The sequence below is a fragment of the Phyllobates terribilis genome, unplaced genomic scaffold (assembly GCF_046119375.1).
Source record: "Phyllobates terribilis strain yellow unplaced genomic scaffold, ASM4611937v1 Scaffold_4__5_contigs__length_816908805, whole genome shotgun sequence".
In the NCBI taxonomy this organism is placed as follows: Eukaryota; Metazoa; Chordata; class Amphibia; order Anura; family Dendrobatidae; genus Phyllobates; species Phyllobates terribilis.
The window spans coordinates 44321752-44339132 of record NW_027362764.1 but is presented as its reverse complement, the minus strand read 5'-3'; the positions used below and the strand labels follow the sequence as shown (position 1 = coordinate 44339132).

Sequence of the window (17381 nt, the reverse complement as noted above, 5' to 3'; positions counted from 1 at the left end):
TGCTCCTGCTTGATCGATAGTTTGTAACATCAGCATCATCACACTGCTGGCCCGAGCTGTGCGCTGCCGATGCTGTTTTAGACTCGACAGCATTGGAAGCACAGTGGCACTGAAGCTGGCCCGGATCGGAAGCGCAGTGGCGCTGAAGCTGGCCGGGATCGGAAGCAAACTGCGCTCCTAGCTAGTTTCAGTGCAGTGCTTACAATCTCTATTGGAAAGAACTTGCAAGTAGGGATGAGAGGACCCGTGGAAGTTCAGGTTCTGGTACCCGACCGAAGTTTAGTCCAAAATTTGGTTCTGGTACCAGAACTGTACCCAAACTTGAACCTGAATCTCTCCCTCTCCTCCCCAACTCTGGATATTGCCAAACAGTAAAACGGACTTCAGTGTTCGGTACGAACCCCCAACTTTAAAGTTCCGGTTCGCTCATCTCTACTTGTAAGCACTACGCATATTCAGCCACCACAGCTAGACTGCAGCTGTGGCCAGTCTTCTTGGAAACTAGCTGTAAACCATAAAATAAAATATAAATCTGCTATGCAATAAAATAGGAATAATCCTTTAATTATTTATGTGGAAAATTGTCTTCTTAGTATATATGACCCTAACTCCACCACTGTAGAATGGGTTCTCCTGGTGAAGGTCCTACGTCTGCTTAACTTCATGCTCACTGAGATCTACCGTTTTGCTGGTCAATCGGCCTTTATAAATCCGTAAACAGTGGAGGGGTATGTAGTACCAATGAGAAGCTGGAGACAGGGGTCGTAGAGTCAGGAGGTGAGGTAGGGTAATGTGCCCTAGGATTTAGGGGAGTAAAGTTTGAGACACACTTGTGATCGTAAACCAGATACTACACTATGATGGCAACCACTGGTATTGTCGTTGGGATATCGAGGTATTGCCCACCTACTGTTTACTTGAGCCTGGCGTTGGGTACTGGTAGAACGGTGGTATACAAATATGTTATTAGGTACTGGTTATTTTGGTGGGCATTAGGAGTGGTTTAAAAGAGCCTTGAAGGTCAGAATATTCTTCATGCCTAAAGAGCTGAAGATGGAAAGACCAGTTGATGGAGGGTTTTTCTTCCAATAATTTCTCTTTCTGTTGGCTTTCAGTATGCAGCAGCATTTCACATCTTACTGCCCCTTCTGGTTAAGTGTCTGTAAGGGTTTTCTGCCTATTTTTGCACAACATCGAGGAAGATCACACCCAGTTATGGGGTTGAACTCCGCTTTTAACATATGCTGGTCTTCAAACGAACACATTCCCCTGGGACAAGAAAAGAAACCTCTAGATCTGAGATAGTAACATGGCGTACAGCCATTAGGGCAATAGTCATGAATGTCCTCTCCAAGGAAATTTTGTCAAAATTTAACGTAAAGAACTAAAACCTCCAATTTAAATGTTTTTGCAACCATTCATTTGATAAAGAATCTGCCTCATGCTGTTTTTGCCTTCCTCTGTATCAACACATTCGGATATGTTGAACTCCATGGACTTAAGTCTACCTTCACCCTTAAAACTAGGAAAGGGTAGAGTAGCATAAAGTAGCTGCCGAAACCCTGATTCCAGCGCAGGGTCACTTACTGGATTTTTTCCTGTAGTTTTGATAATGTTTTACCCTCTGCAGCTTTGCTAGTCTTCTCAGTGATGAGCGCCTACTATGTATAATTTAATATTCATTAGCTATTGCCATCCACATTCCCTACCATTAAATGTCAAATGTCTACCTATACATAAGGTAGGCATTGTTAGACATTCTTATTATTGAGAGGACTAACAAAGCTTCAGAAAAAAAATAATCAAAGATATTATCAAAACTACAGCAGGAAGCTCAATAAGTGACAGAATTCTGTAATCCCTGTCCCTATTGTATGCAGCACTTAGACTGAGAATCATAAACCTGGTGACAGATTATTTTTAAGACTGCAAACATTAAAAACTACTTTAAAATAGTTTAGAGAAAAGATTATGCTCGTGGAATGGGGAACTTAGAACTTAAAAAGATGCCAGCTATAAATTCCATATTGTATATACTGTGAATTGTCATTTGTTAGTATAGTGGTGTATGTACATGTAAAAATCCATTTACAGCTGATATGGACTACTTACTAGTGATCAGAGCACATTGTTTGCTACAAATAGTTGTCACTGGACTGGAAGAATAAAACCTCTAGAATACTGCCCCCCTATGTACAAGAATATAACTACTATAATACTGCCCCTATGTACAAGAATATTACTACTATAATACTGCTCCTATGTACAAGAATATAACTACTATAATACTACCCCTATGTACAAGAATATAACTGCTATAATACTGCCCCCTATGTACAAGAATATAACTACTATAATACTGCTCCTATGTACAAGAATATAACTACTATAATACTGCTCCTATATACAAGAATATAACTACTATAATACTGTCTCCTATGTACAAGAATATAACTACTATAATACTGCCCCATATGTACAAGAATATAACTACTATAATACTGCTCCTATGTACAAGAATATAACTACTATAATACTGCTCCTATATACAAGAATATAACTGCTATAATACTGCCCCCTATGTACAAGAATATAACTACTATAATACTGCTCCTATGTACAAGAATATAACTACTATAATACTGCTCCTATATACAAGAATATAACTACTATAATACTGTCTCCTATGTACAAGAATATAACTACTATAATACTGCTCCTATGTACAAGAATATAACTACTATAATACTGCCCCTATGTACAAGAATATTACTACTATAATACTGCTCCTATGTACAAGAATATAACTACTATAATACTGCCCCTATGTACAAGAATATTACTACTATAATACTGCTCCTATGTACAAGAATATAACTACTATAATACTACCCCTATGTACAAGAATATAACTGCTATAATACTGCCCCCTATGTACAAGAATATAACTACTATAATACCGCCCCTATGTACAAGAATATAACTACTATAATACTGCTCCTATATACAAGAATATAACTACTATAATACTGTCTCCTATGTACAAGAATATAACTACTATAATACTGCTCCTATGTACAAGAATATAACTACTATAATACTGCCCCTATGTACAAGAATATTACTACTATAATACTGCTCCTATGTACAAGAATATAACTACTATAATACTGCCCCTATGTACAAGAATATTACTACTATAATACTGCTCCTATGTACAAGAATATAACTACTATAATACTACCCCTATGTACAAGAATATAACTGCTATAATACTGCCCCCTATGTACAAGAATATAACTACTATAATACCGCCCCTATGTACAAGAATATAACTGCTATAATACTGCCCCTATGTACAAGAATATAATTATTATAATACTGCCCCCTATGTACAAGAATATAACTACTATAATACTGCTCCTATGTACAAGAAAATAACTACTGTAATTCTGCCCCTCTGTACAAGAATATAACTACTATAATACTGCTCCCTATATACTAGAATATAACTACTATAATACTGTCTCCTATGTACAAGAATATAAGTGCTATAATACTGTCTCCTATGTACAAGAATATAACTACTATAATACTGCTCCTATGTACAAGAATATAATTACTATAATACTGCTCCTATGTACAAGAATATAAATACTATAATACTGCTCCTATGTGCAAGAGTATAAATACTATAATACTGCTCCTATGTATAAGAATATAACTACTATAATACTGCCCCTATGTACAAGAATATAACTACTATAATACTGCCCCTATGTACAAGAATATAACTACTATAATTCTGCCCCTATGTACAAGAATATAGTTACTATAATACTGCTCATATGTACAAGAATATAACTACTATAATAGGGGGCAGTATTATAGTAGTTATATTCTTGTACATAGGGGACAGTATTACAGTAGTTATATTCTTGTACATAGGGGGCAGTATGTAAAAGAATATAGCTACTATAATACTGCCCCCTATGTACAAGAATATAACTACTATAATACTGCCCCCTATGTACAAGAATATACTATAATACTGCTTCCTATGTACAAGAAGATAATTACTATAATATTGCACCTATGATGCTGCAGAAAAGTTGAATTGAATAGCACAGATGTGAATTAACTAGGAAAGTGAGAAAGAACTGACACTTCAACCTCCATTGAAATAGGACCTCCTGCCGTGAATAGGTAATTACCACAGGGGGATCTGATGAGAACCAGCCAACAAACGTAGGATTCGTATACTCAGAGGCGGAGAAGAACAAGGGCTTTCTCTGTTCAAAGGAATCAGTTTCCTCTGTTGAAAGGATTTATCTCAGACTCTCTGGAGCCAATGATGAATATTGGGGTTTGCATCAATCCGATACTTATGGGAGATATATTTTCATTGTTGTAGTGAAGGGACAAACTTAATGCATTCACTCACATCACCATAAGGCCAGCCGAAGACCTCCAACTTAATATCGAACAGATGGATGATGCTATCCATGCCATGTTTCATCCTTTAGAAAGGTAAAATCATGATAGGAAACATAATGATATCTCCCGCCTGGGACCTCCAGGGGCGAAGATATCCTAAAAGTTGAGGATCTCAAACTTCTGAAAGACCTAGCACATCCCACGACCAGCCCCTATATGAGCTCACCAAGGGAAGGTATGTGGGCATAACCTTGATCTAATAAAAATCATTTTGGTTTTGGTCATTTCTACCCTGGAAGGTACAGCTTACTTTAATTCTGTCAGTTTTACTAAGGAGTTTTCCTCTGCTAAGCTCTGAGCCAGTTTCGAGACATCAGGTTTAGTACTTTTTCTTTTTGTCCCTTATATGGATTGTGATTTGTATATACTCCATTGTTTTGTTCCCATTTTGTATCATCTTTGTATATTTTTCTAAACACTGCCTACCTTTCCAGATTACGGTAGATATATAAAATTTAATAGCTCTGTTCATTTTGCTCTGTAAACCGCACCCCTGATGCCAAACGCTACCTGTAACGGGTGTCCAATCTGCCTGTATAAACGATTGGTGGTGGCAGCTAGTAGTTCCTTTTTGTTATTGTAGATTTGGCAGTGATCGTAACGGGTGAGTATGTATGTATGGGTGTGTATATCTATCTATATATGTATGTGTGAGTATATCTCTATATCTACAGTATATATATATATATATATATATATAATGTGTGTGTGTGTAATGTATATTCCATGCTTTGGAATCGGAGGTGCATATACCATACGCTCACTGTGAGTTCCCCAATAACCGGCCTAGTATTGGAGGCAGCCTCGTGCATCACTCGTCAGTCTATTGGGTAATTGTCCTGACGATTGGAGGCAGCAGAATAGTGTCGCCGGACAAACTGATGGCAATGGTGGCATCTGCGCCCGCCCTATCCCCCACCCCCTCCTCCTCCCAGCCCAATCTGGCTGTTATCCGTTATCTGTTACACCTAAGCTCTTTAGTCTTGTTATATATTACAAAAATAAAGTAATGGATTTTATAACCTTCTCAAAGGACATTTCATGTTTTTCTTATAATAAGAAATATTTTAAATATCCTAGCATTTTAATTCTCATTAACTTCAGTGTACACAACATTGAAGTGAATGTTTTGACCCCTACCTTACAAGATATTGTCCTTTAATGTAATAGTTTATTAATGTCCTCGCCTCCTTGTTGCTGTACCTGTGTTTCCTGAGCAGTTAGCGTTCAGAGTCTCCACGCTTCTCTCTGACCTGGCCAATGAGGGTCAGGAGACAATTATTGTACCATTTTAAAATTGTTTATAAAAATATTCCACCTTTTCAGGGCTTTATGATGGGCTATTTAATAACCACCTGAGATGAACCATTAAAAAAAACATCAGGCCAGCAAAATAATTGTCAGCTTAACAAAACCTGGTGAATTTGCATAAAGTTAAAGAGTAGTAACTGGCATTGGGGGATTTATAGGTCATGCAATGCTTTCTGGGAAAAAGGTATGCAAATAGCCCCTTCACAGAGGAAGATAACCCGGGTCTCTAGTGCCAACTAAGGAATTGATGCTTATGCCTCTGCAAGACCACTCTAAACTTGACCAGCATTTCATTTATCTCATGTGCTGATCGACTTTTTCCCGGCAACCACATAGTGATTGAATGGAGCAGCGTTTGGACATCCAACATGCTGTGCTATCTTGTAACTGTGATATAAATTACCCAATCGGTGGGACAACCGTTCCCAGTGAGCGTTAGTTCTTAGGCCACTGTTTGCAGTTTTTCAGCCACAGGCCCTTTAATTCTTCCATTGACTGCACACACACAGCGTTTACTACTGAACTCTGCCACGTCAGTGTCAATGTCAGGATGTTTTTTGTTGGCTTAATCAAAGTACTCTGTGCTCCTGCTTGTAGTGAATGCAGAATTCAGTTTCTCTTTTGTGATGTGTATACAGCAGTCTTGGTGTACCCTATATGATGTATATACAGCAGTCACAATGTACCCTATGTGTTGTATATAAAGCAAAGTCTGTCTGCTATGTGATGTATTTACATCGGTCTCAGTGACTCCTATGTGAGATATATAGGCGCCTATGTGATGTAGTCTCGGTATACCCTACGTGATGTATTTAAGTAGTCTCAGTATACCTTAGGTGATGTATATACAGCAGTCACAGTATATCCGATATGTTGTATATACAGCAGTCTCTCTATCTCCTATGTGATGTATACAGCATTTTCAATGTCTCCTAATGTTATATATACAGAATTCTTCGTGTATTCTATGTGATGTATACAGCAGTCTGTGTCTCCTGGGGGATGTATACAGCAGTCTGTGTCTCCTGGGGGATGTATACAGCAGTCTCAGCATATGCTTTGTGATATTTTTACTGCAGTCTGTTTCTCAAATGTTATATCCAAACGACCCTTTTCATAAAACAGGTTACCCACCTCTGGAAAAGCTCCAGAAGTGTATTCAAAACAGCAATAACTTTCTCCTATAGTATGTGATAAAAGGTCCATCACACAGTAGAAAAGTTCTTCCCAAGATTAATACGGACTATGAAGTCAATCCCTAAGGCTTCCATACATTAGAGTAATAATGCCCACTCTTGCCTTAGGGGTGCACCTGGCAAACCATCTATTTTGTGTGGGAGCCCCCTGAAGACCTGACCCGATGATGTCCATAAAGAGAAGGACTGGCCATTTTTTAAAGTAAGTATATAAATGCCTGATTCTTTGGTTCTAATGGGAGATAATTCACCACCAAAAGTGTCTGGCTATGGCTTACTCTTCGAGCCTAGCATACACGAGTATGAGATGAAGGGTGATGGCTGGCGGACAGCTCTCTGCCTTATATGACCACCTTTAGATAGGGCGATAGTGTTGGAACGAAATGATTTTACATTGTTTCTAAGTTCTTTTTCCTTTTGGCTTTTTTTACATTCAATATTATAAAAAAGCTATATAAGTGCAAGGATTTTTCCGAAGATCAGTATCTAATCAGTAGACGCCTGGAACCTGAGAACTTGTGTTTGGATACACAACAGGCTCCTGCACTTTGTTTAATTACAGCTGAGCCGAACATGAAAAGCGCCGAGGCCCCGCACAACCGCATTTCAAAGCTGTGGAGAGCCAGCCAAAATGCCTACTGTGAACTTTACATTTGTTTTTCTCTTGTTAATCTCTTTCATGTTGTTTTGGTACATGATGTAAAAGTAAAGATCACATTATGCCACTAGAAAATAAGTAGCTCTTTATATTTTAGAAATATTCACTGAATATTCGCTGTTCTTTTTCTTATTGGCCTGAACATTGTATTTGTATTTTTTTTTCCTTGGTTTTATCCCTTCAGCTCATTCATTTGGATTTTTCCTCGTTAGTATGATATTCCAATCTTATGGCATTCACTAGGCCAAAGTGATGATTTAGCTCTTTACTGGGGATCCCAGAGATCAGACAGCCTTGATGATCATGGACTTGTCCTACCTATGTCCAATCACTCTTTAATATGGGAATATATCTTAAAAAATGAACAGCTGAAGTCAGTTGTGAACACTGTCATGCCCACCCTTACTACTTATATCTATTTTTGTTTTCCCATACTCCCCTTCATTTTCCACTATTTCATTTTCACTTTCTTTGTTTTCCACTTCCCATTGCAACTTTGTGTCCTCCTCCGTTTCCCCTTTCTTCTACTTAGTCTTCTTCCCCTTTTCCTCCTCCACCTTCCACTTTCCCTTCCTCTTCTTGTTCTTTGTTCTCCACCTTTCTTATTTTTTTGCCTCATTTTGAGCTCATTTATTTTTTGTCCTTTTCTATACTTCTCTTTAATTTTCTTAACTTCTTGTTCCCCTTTTTTCCGGTTTTGAATGCCTTCTTTTTTCTTCTTCTTACTCCTCTTCCACATATTCTTTTTTTGCCCACTTTTGCCTCTAGATCTTACTTCTACTCCGCTTCTCTTTTCTCCTTTTTCCGCTCTTTTCTTTTCCTCTTCTATTCTACTTTAACTTATTTTTTTTCTTTTCTTTTCACCCTAATGACCAAAATTTTGAAGCGTATTGGTCGTTTCACGTGACTCTTCAGAAGAAGCCGTCATTTGTCTGTCTCAAATAAAACCGTTTCTGACCATTTGTATAACTTTAACTCAATTTTTTAGCAGTTTTCCATGAGCTTGTGGTTAGAAACGAGATACTATGATGTCTCCAATACACTGCACACACAGACATGAGAAAAATCTTCCTCCCCTGTCTCCATAGCACATCCTCAAAAGCAGCAGCGTGTAGAACCTCGTATAAAAGAAGTATGCAAAGTAGCTGTGAATCCAGCTCTGGAGCGAGCTAAAACACCTCCTTGAGCCTTCTTACCATCTGTTTCTTTCTACAGCTGCTCTTTCTCCTTTCCTTTTTCATAGACTTCTATGGGGACTTCCATTCTCCCAGTTGACTGTTTCTAAACCCATGAATCCTGCCTTTCAAACATGGTGTATCCAAAGGATTTTTCCATATATTTCTCCGGAAATGTGGATAGGTTCTTTGCCAACCGGCTTTCCCATATGTAACGAAGTTAGAAATGAATAGAATTTTCAGGAGAATTTAAGGTGATATTTTTATTTTTGAGATTTTTCTTTTAACTTTTTAATTAAAAAAAAAAAGTAAAGCTGGATCCCATACAGTTTCATAGGAGATTTTAATTTTTCTAAGTTATGCTTGGATCGTAATTCACTGTGATAAATACTGTTAACAACGCTGTTTTGATTTCTAAAATATATTTAGATTTTGTTTTTTGTTTTTTTATTTCTCTTTCCTGTGTTGGTTGATTCCTCTATTAATTTTCCACTTTAATTCCTCTGTATCTTAGTTTGCGGAAGATTTTGTGTTTTGCTGGTAAGACTAATTTATCGGTGAGTGGGTTTAGTAAATTGGCTCACTTTGCATACCTGCGCGAAGATTGCATTTAGAAATATGAATCCTATTTTCGAAGGAGCATCTGATTAGAAGACGCGGAGTTGTATCAGCAAAACTGAAATGAAGGTTCCAGATGCTTTTTAGTGAACTGTGTTTATAAATTACATTAGTTTAATGCGACGGAATGCGCTTGACATCGGGTTTTTCTTTAAGGATTGATTATAGAGTTGTGGATGTGCAATAATATACTCCTGAGAAGAAGTAGATGATTACTTACAGAGAAGGAAGGTGAAGGCTAGACAACAAATACTGAAATTTCCCTGAAATTTCCCGTACGATTGAGTAGGTTTTTAAGGTGGGAATTTACTTTGATCACAAATTCAGATTTTTTTTCTCAAATTCTTAAGATATTCAAGACTTTTTCTTCCGATATATCAGATCGGTTGGGAGTTGAAATTAATAGCTGAGCTACCGTAATTAAGAACAGCCACTACCCAATGTATGGCTCTGAATGCTGTGCCTCTGCGGCCGTGGGACAAGGAAGCAATTGGTGGTGGTGCCGACTCTCGAGACCCCCTTCCTTCAAACCTAAGGATAAGGCATTAATATCTTCGACCTTGACAACCCCTTTAAAACTGATGCCATGTGTATCAGTTATCCAGTCCATTTTCCATTGACCTTTGATGAATAAAAATCCTTTATAAGCTGATCAACGTTGAACAAAATAAGCATTGGGTAAAGCTTGGCAATTCACAAAGGATAGTTGTCGGTCAAGCAGGTATTCCTCTTGACTAGTGATGAGCGAGCTTGCTCGCCACTGCTCAATGCTTGATTGACCATCGGGGTGTTCTGGTATTCTCCTTACTCGATCGAGTACAAGACCCGATGACGCAATGCGGCCAGCCAGTCACAGTAATGGCAGTAACCAACATGGCTACCATGTATGGCAGGCAATTCCCGAATGTTTATTGGCTGTCTAACCGCCGCAAAACATGCAGAGCGAGGACTCGAGCATGGCGCTCAATCACCCGCGATACTCAATCGAGCACCCCGATGGTCAATCGAGTTAAGAGCAGTGGCGATCACGCTCGCTCATCACTACACTTGACTCCACCAATAAACATGTTCTTTAAAACTATTACAACTGAATTAACCACTTTTTTAAGGCCATGACTTATGTTTAAGCCTGTTAAAATCAGGGCTGTGGAGTTGGTAAGCCAAACCTCCGACTCCCTCATACACTGCTCATGTTTAAGTGATAAATTTACTGTAGCACAGATTCATCTCATCTAAAAGTCTAGACCCTTAGAGCAGGAATAGGACAGACATTTATAGGACATTTCATAACTTTCCCAAATTCTGATGAAAAAATATTCCCCACAAACTGCATTGCATTACTGTACCCAATTTATTATATATTTTCGGAGTCAGTCCATTTTATACCGACTCCACCAAAATGGGCTCCGACTCCACAGTCCTGGTTAAAATACAACATATCGGATCCATTTTTTTTTCTTACATCTGCTACCAGTGGAGAGTCAGGTAGGTCTTTTGCATTGAATGATTTTGTGTGAAATATCCAGTTAATGAAATTTTTAAGTAGTGCTCAATCAGTTTGTGGACTTGCAGGAGCGCCTTTGTTCTGGTGGTTGAAGGTGATGGACTGAGTTTCAGAAGACCAAGTTTAAAGGGAAATTCGGCTAAGTCATCAACATCAGACTGTTTGAGGACCAACTCTGCTCCCTCGCCCATCAACTGTTTGAAGAGGTTACTGTGCGCAGTTGAGCGGTGCACTTCTTCCAATGTTGTACAGTTAGCGGCTTCGCTGGCTGTTGCAGCTTTTTTTTCCATTTACTTGGGAAGATTTCTGTAGCTTTAGATTCCTCCTTATTCAACCATTTGGAAGTAAGATTCACAAGACATTTCCGTGCTGTCATTGGACGTGACATACTGGAGCTTTTGCCATCATTTGATGCCTTGTTGAGCGGCGAGGTTATAATATGGATCATTGACTGGCAGGTGATGAGGAATGTGCACACTCTCTATACGAGTAATTGACCGTGACAAAGGCAAATCATGTAGCGTTCATGGTCTGTCTGATATTCCATCCATATCAGCTACTAGTCAGTGACCCCATCTAAAAATACTCACCGAGTCATGAGCTATGAATAAACGCACATCCTACAGATATAGAATTCATAGGAAGAGATCGACATGGGCGGCAGAGGACTTGAGTGTAAGCACAGTATATTGTCACTAAGTGCAACACGAAGGGAAGAGGGAAAGGGGTAGTGGAGACCCCTAGGCAGATCTAATATCACCCTGCGTACCCTACCGTCCCTATATAGGTTTCACACCTATCGCTGAGCAGGAACCTAAGCCCTGAATTTCCCTAGATGTTGGCCCTAGATAGGGAGGGGACAGGATGAGCACTAGTCAAGCCCCACTACAAACTAAAGACAACAAGGTAGACAAAGGGGATACACTTAGCTTGAGCAGATACCAGAGAGATAACGCAAACTGTCCTCCAAGGGCACCAGAGAAGAAACTAGCCAACTGCTAGTGCTCCAAGCCAACACAGAGGTACATATAACTATCATCGGCGCCTCTCTGGAGAAACTGAGCATTTTTAACTACCAAGCAAGGGTGTGTCAATTAGCAGCAGAAGGTGGAGGTAGCTGCTGGGCCCTAAAGGAAGAAGGATACAACAATACCAAAGAGATGAGAGGATCAAGAAGGCGTCTGCAATGCCAAGCGCAGTGACCTTCTGCAGCCGGCTCCAGAGCGACTGTCTGTCACACCTGACACACCCTTGACATATATGGTATCCTTGCATCAAAGAATACCATCCAAAATCCACTGGTTTCAACGAAATATCAATTTTATTAGCTCGGTCCTTTACGCACAATAAAATAATAGGTAGCTATTTTAAAAATGACATTGGACCCCTTACCTACTGAGCCACTGTACAGCTGCACAGAGTGGACATGGCATGCTCGCCCCTGTGCACACAGATCATAAAGCAGCAGATTTAGAGCTGTGTTCATGATGATCCTCTCGTAAGGGCGTTCGTTTTTGATTATCGACACGTATTCACACACCAGCAATCGCCCAATGAAAAAGCATCTGTTTTGCTTTTACTAAAATGTTACGGGTAAAGTATTGCACTTGAGTGTCGGGTGGGGTTTCCTCTCTAGGCAACTATGATAAATAGCTAGTGGTATTGACGACCTGCTCTCACCCCAAAAAAATTGACAATACTTTTATGGGGCCGAATTCATTATGACTTGCATTGTTCCAGCCAGTCTTATGGAAGGGCTCGCTGGAGAGCGACGCACCAAATTCATCAAGAGGCGCCACTTAATGAGTTCGGCACATCTTATTAATGGCGTGCATCTCAGTGTGCCGCACCCGAAATGCTGCTCCAGTCAGTATCCTGGACCGGAGTAACCTTTCTGGCACTTTTGCTGAATTTGACAGTCCGACATAGTCATGCCCCGTCCCAGCCAGGCTCCACCCATTTTGGCGGTGCTGCTTCAAACTGTCTGGAAACGCCAAAAGTCGGAAAAAAAATTCAACTCATTGTTTGCTGGTTTTCTGGAGTACAGGCTTTAGTAAATTGAGGCCTGTATAATCAAAAATGGTGTACAAAACATACTGTAGTTTGAAGCGGGTTAAAATGCTTCCTTTATCTGTGCAGCTGCTTCATTCAAGGGTCTCCATAGGATCTGTATACACAACACGGAAATTTTAAAGCAGTTTTTTTTGTAAATGGACTGCCAAGGTGAACCCGCCTGTAAGAGCGCTAAGTAAAACGCCAACAAGAATGAACATTTTAGCCGAGCAAATGGTTCTGTCTTTTGTTATTTACTCGTTCCAGAAGCCAACGTATAACAAAAACTAGGAGTGATAGCCAAAATAATATAAAAGGTATATATTTTATTGGTGCAAATCAAGACATGTAAAAACAATTTAAAAAGTAGAATATCCAACCAAACAGGCCAATCCCACTATAAATAATAGACCAATCAAGTACAGCAAGCTATAAAATCCATAGGTGGAAATAAATCCTACATATATAGTACATACAAATAGCATTGGATTCAGTGCTCTAAATGTGCTATACAGCTACGTATGTCTGGTTTAAAAAAAAAAGCAATGTTCTATTATATAATATAGGATCAAAGATCTTAAGGAAATCTTATATCCAGTGCAAAACCTCAGCATATATTCAAGAAATGAATGGTGGATACCAGGGGTGAAAGATGACAAATGCATATTATGTAAGGATACAACCTCAGTGGTAGCCCAGAGAGAACCCCTGACGCGCGTTTCGCGGTCTGCTTCTTCCGAGGGGGTTCCAGAAGCCATTGAATGTTACATAGGGAATTTAAAATAAAAAAAGCAGGCACCAAAGCTACCAGAGAAGATGCTTCACTGTTGGCGTTTTCCTGAAACAGTGCGAGTACGCTAACTTCTAAAAGACGCCATGTGCACATACCCTTAGGAACGCAAAAACTTCATAAACATGAGCTCCCTGCAGCTTTGTACTCTCTATGTACGCTGATGCTCTGTGTGCCACTTTGTAGTCCTAGAAGGATACTGAGCCAAAAAACTTATCACACAGATAGTAATTTTTTAGTCTAGATGAAACGCGTTTCTGAGGTCCACAGTAGTGTTTTTGAGTCTAGATGAAATGCGTTTCTGAGGTCCACAGTAGTGTTTTTGAGTCTAGATGAAACGCGTTTGAGGTCCACAGTAGTGTTTTTGAGTCTAGATGAAACGCGTTTCTGAGGTCCACAGTAGTGTTTTTGAGTCTAGATGAAACGCGTTTCTGAGGTCCACAGTAGTGTTTTTGAGTCTAGATGAAACGCGTTTCTGAGGTCCACAGTAGTGTTTTTGGGTCTAGATGAAACGCGTTTCTGAGGTCCACAGTAGTGTTTTTGAGTCTAGATGAAACGCGTTTCTGAGGTCCACAGTAGTGGTAAAATGTTGCTTCTGTAGTAGAGCTGCTCTTTTATCCACTGTATTGAAATCTCGCGTGTCTAGTACATCGCTCGTTGCTTTTTTTTTCGTTCTCATTCCAATCCAAAAATATAGAGTTAATTTTAAGTTCACCTGGAGATGTAGAAATTGTTGGCGTCAGGCGGGGACGAGCCTCCTCTAATAATCACCTGTGTAAACCTCACAGTTAATTACAGTGTTTGCGGAGAGGGGAATCTATTTCTCCGGAGACGCACTTTGACTAATGACTAGCCATTGGATCAGCAGGTCAAACTAATTCCTTCTGACTCGTAGCAGCCAGTAATCTGACAGGAGCTCCTGTCCCTCGGTGGCAGAAAAGCCTCGTGTATTCCAGCCAGTGCTAATCAGATTTTATCTCCATACCCAAGGCCATTGCTCATGTTGTTCACTTTATCGCTTCATAAACTATTTTGGACTCTTTCTGGAAGAAGCGTACAGTCGCTAATTGCAAGCAATGGCGGAGCGATTTACACATGATGCCTTTTGCTATCAGGCATCAATACGCAGGCTGTAGTTTTAATTGACCTCCATTATATTATTAGGGGCTGTGACCGTACTTTCCGCAGACTAGGACCGGTGTATCAACCTGCTTTAAGTTATATATCAGTTTACTTTAATATTATTTCTATGCAACCAGCTATTTACAGTATATTATAAGTTGGACCCCACAAGTTTAATTAATCTATGAATGGTGACTTAAGTGCCTAAAATGGAGTGTTTTGTTCTCTGTTCCTTGTTCACAATGACAAAGGCAAGAGGCTGTCCGGTCATATCAGAAATGCTATGATCACCAAGCACAAGCAGTCTAAACGGTACAAGAATGTCCAAAGACGTTGAGCATCTTACCTTCAACATTACAAAATGTTACCATGATGTTTATTGCTCATGAATAAGTCAAGGTCCTTCAAGGGTGCGGTGAAAAAGAGGAAAATTAATGAAAGTTGATGTTTCCTCTAAAACTATACCTACCAGTATGATGGCTTTTACACCTCTCTAGTGGGTGGTCGCTCAGTTTCCCAGACTTTTTTAATTGAAAGGCTCCTCGATTGATAAGCTGATCGCAGAGTATCCTCCTGCTTCTCAGAGCCCAATCGATGAAATCTTATTTTTTTGGACCTGGTGTTAAAGAGGTTGTCCACTACTTTTTACATTGATAGCCTATCCTTCGGAAAGGCCATCAATGTCTGATGGGCCGGGGTCCGATACCCAACACCCCCTTCGATCAGCTGTTATCGGTGGCGGCGGCTGTCAGACGGAATTGCTTGCTTGCCGAGCTTGGCCGTCTACTTGTAGTGACTGCAGCGGGGTACTACACATCCGCTTCCTATTCAAATCAGTAGGAAGTGGATGTTCAGTACCCTGCAGCAGCCACTACAAGTAGATTGTCAGCTTCGCAAGTAAATATTTCTTGCCGGCGGCCACCGACACTGATAACAGCTGATCGGCGGGAATACGGGGTTGTCGCACCCTGGCCGATCAGACATTGATGGCCTATCCTAAAGATAGGCCGTTAATTTACAAGAAGTGGACAACCTCTTTAAGTTTCTTAACAGCACCATTAAAATCTATATAATGCCTGGACCAGGTCCTCCCCATTTGAGATGTTTTTGTTTTGTAGCCACTTTTTGGCAATAAATTAGGGTAATGAGCAGGTCAACACTGTTGAGCAGTGATCTGGCAGGACCTCTTTTAGACTAATTGGGGTCACACATATCTGTTGGTCCTACCAATACCTTACCAAACACCCACATCTCGTGTTAATGAGGGCGTGTTTGCATGTTTGCACCTTCTTAGTGTCCTGTTGAAACTTGCGATGCCAGAACCCTTTTCTCTGTTTGATATGGATATCGCCTTCTACATCATCCTCAGGCTCGACCAAATCTTGCACTTGTGCAGTTCAACAGAAGACCGGTGCATGCGCTTTGTCTGTGCCCTAATGTGGGGGGAGTATTCATATGCAAAAAAGACTACTCTGCCCACGTTTGGGCACACACATTGCGTAAGCGCCGGTCCTCCGCCCATCCATCTATAGACGGGGCTGGCTTAGCAATGTTTTATCAGAACCCCAAGATGGTGCGGAGTTGGCCAGAGGACATCTAAGGACTAATTCAGGTAAGGACTAGTGTTGAGCGAGTATGTTCTATTAACCCTTTTGCCGAGTATGCTCGGGCCGAGCTCCGAGTATTTACAGCTGCTCGGTGATATGGTTGAATCGCTCCCGTGTGCATGATTTGCAACTGTTTGACAGTTTTATTACATGGGAGGAATGTCTATTTCTTACACATTCCTCACATGTAATAAAGCTGTCAAACAGTTGCAAATCATGCACACGGGAGCGATTCAACCATATCACAGAGCAGCTGTAAATACTCGAAGCTCGGCCCGAGCATACTCGGACAGAACATACTCGCTCAACCCTAGTAAGGACTAATGTCTGACCAGATGGTGGTAATGGGTAAACCCTTCTATTTGAGCCTTTCTAAATATAGCAAACGGTTTAAACAAGTTTATAATGTTTAGTGAGAATTTCTGAGAAGTTTCGTGACTCTACATGATCAGACAGTTCTGTCCTGGCAGTAAGTGATGGCTCACTAAAAATGATAACCGTAGATGTGGCGATAAATCCTTCTCACCCTATGGGATGAATTCCCGCAGAGCTGCCTGTAAAAGATTCTCTTCAAATTGATGTTTGTACAAGAACCTCTTTATAGAAGTCATATTCCAGCTGCCACTCCGGGCCCTAAATATTCATACTGTTCACAATCCTTGGAAAGATGAAAGAACTACGGCACATTGTTAAATCGGGAAATATATTGCCCTCCGATGCCAGTGTATTTGGATTTTTTTTCGCTCACCTGTTTTTCTGGGGAGTAATGGGTATTTATAATGAGTTACCTATATTTATTGTTTAAATGCACAGAAGTTCTCGACACTGTTAGATGTGTGCAACGACCAACA

General features: G+C 40.1%; 1 protein-coding gene across 9 annotated transcripts in view; it reads left to right on the top strand.

Moving 5' to 3' along the window:
- The window catches only part of PHF14 (PHD finger protein 14), a 276270-nt gene that overhangs the window by 234597 nt on the left and 24292 nt on the right, over positions 1–17381 (top strand). For 2 of the 9 annotated variants that reach the window (XR_012320019.1, XM_073677289.1), the window contains one exon: positions 7113–7206. The exons of the other annotated variants lie outside the window; for them this stretch is intronic. Coding sequence is in view for 1 of the 2 variants with exons in the window: in XM_073677289.1 (XP_073533390.1) it covers positions 7113–7172 (60 nt within the window). In the remaining variant the exon portion in view is untranslated. The remainder of the gene's footprint in view (positions 1–7112; positions 7207–17381) is intronic. 9 annotated transcript variants of the gene reach the window in all.